Source organism: Electrona antarctica, assembly GCF_951216825.1.
Source record: "Electrona antarctica genome assembly, chromosome: 9".
In the NCBI taxonomy this organism is placed as follows: domain Eukaryota; kingdom Metazoa; phylum Chordata; class Actinopteri; order Myctophiformes; family Myctophidae; genus Electrona; species Electrona antarctica.
This window is the reverse complement of record NC_136790.1, coordinates 30,581,950-30,585,850: the sequence shown is the minus strand read 5'-3', so window position 1 is coordinate 30,585,850 and position 3,901 is coordinate 30,581,950. Positions and strand designations below refer to the sequence as shown.

General features: G+C 39.5%; 1 protein-coding gene across 1 annotated transcript in view; it reads left to right on the top strand.

The window, feature by feature from the left end:
• Nucleotides 1-3,311, top strand: part of tgm2b (transglutaminase 2b) — a 17,735-nt gene extending 14,424 nt beyond the window's left edge. Inside the window, exons 12-13 of the mRNA XM_079509324.1 lie at nucleotides 340-476; nucleotides 2,772-3,311. Of these exons, the coding sequence (XP_079365450.1) occupies nucleotides 340-476; nucleotides 2,772-2,922 (288 nt within the window). The 3' untranslated portion in view covers nucleotides 2,923-3,311. The remainder of the gene's footprint in view (nucleotides 1-339; nucleotides 477-2,771) is intronic.
• The last annotated feature ends 590 nt before the right edge of the window (nucleotides 3,312-3,901 follow it).

The window sequence follows — 3,901 nt, the reverse complement described above, 5'->3', positions numbered from 1 at the left end:
TTTTATTGCACTCAATGTTTCATTCAATGTTTCATCAGGACATTTCCCAAATTCCTGATGAAGATCTGTTGATTGAAATGTTGAGCTCAATAAAAACAGTGGATCTTATTCAAAAAGATCTGTTGATTGAAATGTTGAGCTCAATAAAAACAGTGGATCTTATTCAAGAAGATCTGTTGATTGAAATGTTGAGCGCAATAAAAACAATGGAACTTATTCAACCAGTGATCAGATTTTATTTTTCTTTATGATGAACTGTTTTTGTCCTGCACCTGGTCACTCAAGTGGATATGTGTGCAGCTTTTCACTAACATTTTGAGTGTGTTTACGGTTTTGTAGATTCTAGGCGAACCAAAGCAGAACCGAAAGCTGGCAGCTGAACTCACTCTGCAGAACCCTCTGCCAAAATCTTTGGAGAACTGTTGCTTCAGCATCGAAGGGGCCAACCTCACAGGAGGACATGTGATCACTGAGAGGTACGGTATGTTGCTTCATTATCCAACTACGATAAGATAACCCAGCAAGCACAGTCAGGACCTGGACGAATTAGTGACGTCTCGATTGGGACCAGATCAAGTCAAATCAAGACTAGTCAGATCTGGCCCAGAATATCACCTGGTTTCAACAAACATAAATTCTGCCCACTAAGACTGGATGAATCAGAGAGTCCGATCGAGGCCAGATCAACTTAAGTCATAATTCATAACTAGTCAGATCTGGCTCAGAATAAGCTATATTATTTCAACTGGTGAAGACGTCCTGGAAATGACGTAGATCATCCCCATATGGGCTGTGATCTGGCCTAGCTAGTCCTGAACGTCACCGGAGGACGTCATCATAATGTCATCATGACATCATTTGGCTTTCTGGGAAGATAGACATGACATGATAATGGTTTACTTATCCAGGGTTCAGGTGTTATAGCAGCAACACGCTGTAAGAGCCACATGAACAGAGTAAAAGTGTTTTCGCACAGTGTGTGTGTGCGAAAATATCTTATGGTCGCCTACATTTGCATAATTTTGGTCAGATTTTGATTTTGATAATGACTTTAACTTACTTGATTTGAGCTGGTCAGATAATGATGCTGTCAGATAATGATGTATCTGACGGCACTGGTCAGATAATGATTTAGTCAAAATGTGTTTGCTTATGGCACTTGGGTGCGGTACAGGCTTCAGTTCCGACACTATTATTGGTCCGACAGTCATTAGACCGACAACCTACCTCAAACCCTAACTTAACCATAACAGCAATCACGGGAGCAGCGTATGTTCGAGCACTAGTCCGACCGTTGTTCCCGCATGTCGGACTAATGCTCCGTCGGAATTACCATCGGATCCCGCTTGGGTGGTGCAGTGGTAAAGTAGCTGCCCACTGTTCAAAACCAACATGGTGCATCCGACTTTGTCTAGCGTCTATACGAACACAGTGATATTAGTCACTGCACATATTCCTACTGGCTGGGGCGGTACCTGTCAGCAGGGAGTGTTGGTGGGGGGAGTAGGACGAAGGCCCTACATCCTCCCGGTGCGGGCCAGTAGGATACAACAGCATTGACAACACACAGAAATATGTGGAGGAATCAATTGCCAACTCTTATCCGTCATCCTTAAAAGACATGTGTACACCATATTAGACCATGTGCCAGAGCCAGCTAGTATTCTGAAAGGGCAGACAGAGTCAAAGCCAAGAAAAGCAGGACTCACTAATATCAAAGAAGTACAGAACAGAAAGTGTAGGTCTTACATTCTCTATTGGTTGTTGATCCTGATGGCTACTAGCACAAAGGACTGACCAAGTCGCTTGGTAGTGTGGAGATGAGGAATGTAGTCTGTGGCTGAAGAATGTACTCTTTATCCCAGTTCACTCTGTCTGGGAGGGGTTCTGCAGGATAGTGGCCAGCTTCCTCTGCCAGTAACAGTGTACTTCATTTTTCCTTTTATTTACTATATGAATTCCTTCCGTATTGAAAGTATTGAATTATAGGATAAATAAATTATTATAAAATAAGTAGCACTTGCCTTGGCAAGCCAGCACACTACAGTAAATCTGTTAAGGTTATAAAAGTTAACTGGGCTTCCAAAACAGTCATCACCATTAGATTTGTGAAGTAGCTAACCTTAGGAGTAACTGAAGGTTTTATCAGGCCAAACATGTTATTTAATATTAAGAGAAAAGTAAGCACTCATGCGAAATGAAATGTCTAAAATGTTCTGCTTGGTGATTTGTTGGCCTGGCCTGCATGATGCTTTGAGATGCCTGACAGACATTATGTAATGCAGCTGAGACGAAATCTCAAGGGCATGGAAATAAAAAACATCTTTAAAAAAGCTGAGGTTTGGACTGAAAGTATTGGTTGAAGTAACTAATGGTGGCTTGTTATTTAACAATATGCATTGTTAGCCACCAAGATGTAATTTAAAAAAAATGTCTTTCCAATTTCATGGCAGTAGCAAGTGAGGAGATACTTTGATCTGCTGGAATGACCAATCCAGGGATTGCCATGAAAGCGGATTTACTTTATACTATATATCTCTGGCTGAAGGCTTAAAAATGTGCAGGAAAAAACCCATCCTCTCCCTTTTACTCTGCACTGGAGTCTCTGGTACTCTGGTGCAGAATGTTTATACTACTGGAGCCCGATCTCCATAAATAGTCATAACTGCCATCGACACATAATTAAAGAGTAATTGATTGTATAAACATTTGGAGAGTATGATAACCTTTTTAAAGTGTGTGTGTAACACTACTTAAATGTTTACCTTCAGGCTGGCTTCAACGGTGGGACCAGGAGAAGACGCCAAGGTCAAAATCTACTTCACACCCACCCACTCAGGTGTCAGAAAACTTGTGGTGGATTTTGATAGCAACAACCTGTGCCATGTCCAAGGCTACAGAAACGTCATTATTGGCAAGTAGTATATCACCAACATTAGACTTGCATTCACATTATGTATAATTGCAGTTGCAATGATGATGAATCCTCATTATAGTTGGTGCTGACCGATATGTTTATATTTAAAGTGAATGAAACATAGCATATTTTTGCACAATCATGTTCATAAGACATTTTCACCGCAACTTGTTTAGTATTATCAGAGACAGATGTATTCCAATGACAATGTGACCTGAGCAGGTGGTTCAAAGGCTGTTCAAAGGTTAACCAATATGCATGCAATGCTTTAAGGCCCATTTGATAAAGGCTATATTGTTGTTCTTTGAATGAATGAATATTAAAGTACTATGTCCTATTTTTATACTTTGTAAAAGCCATAATAAAAAATGAAATAAAACATTGAACTACTACACACTATTAACTACAGTACTGTTTTTTACTTTTTATGTGGCATTTACATTCTGTAATTATCTGAGCATTGGATACAAGCTTCCATTTGTTTACCGGTATAACCTTTGTCAACAGTAATGTCTATCAGTCTTATACTTACTGGTCAAAGCATTAGACTACATTCATGGGCATACTGTATGTATACTGTATATGTATGTATACTGACTTATGTTTATACAATGGAGATGAATAACCAGGTTAGCTTTTGGCCTCCATATTGCTATGTGCTAAACCACGAGTGAATGAGGTCATATGGGAGTGAGCTGATAGATTCTCTATTTATTGTTGGAATTTGAATGAGCAAACACTTTTCAGAGTATGCAGAATTTGTGAACACAGGAGGGAATATTTTTATTTTTAAATGGCACGTTATTCTCAGTATGAGACAATATACTTGTATTGCTGCAACAGAACCAATTCTATTGTTCTGTTTGGGTATTGGAAATATTGCTCTCCTGAAGAAAAATAAATGTTCATTTCTATTCCACATCTAAGCTTCGTGCTCCCTGAAGTTTCATGGACTTATGACTTTGACTAGAAGAATATTGTCTT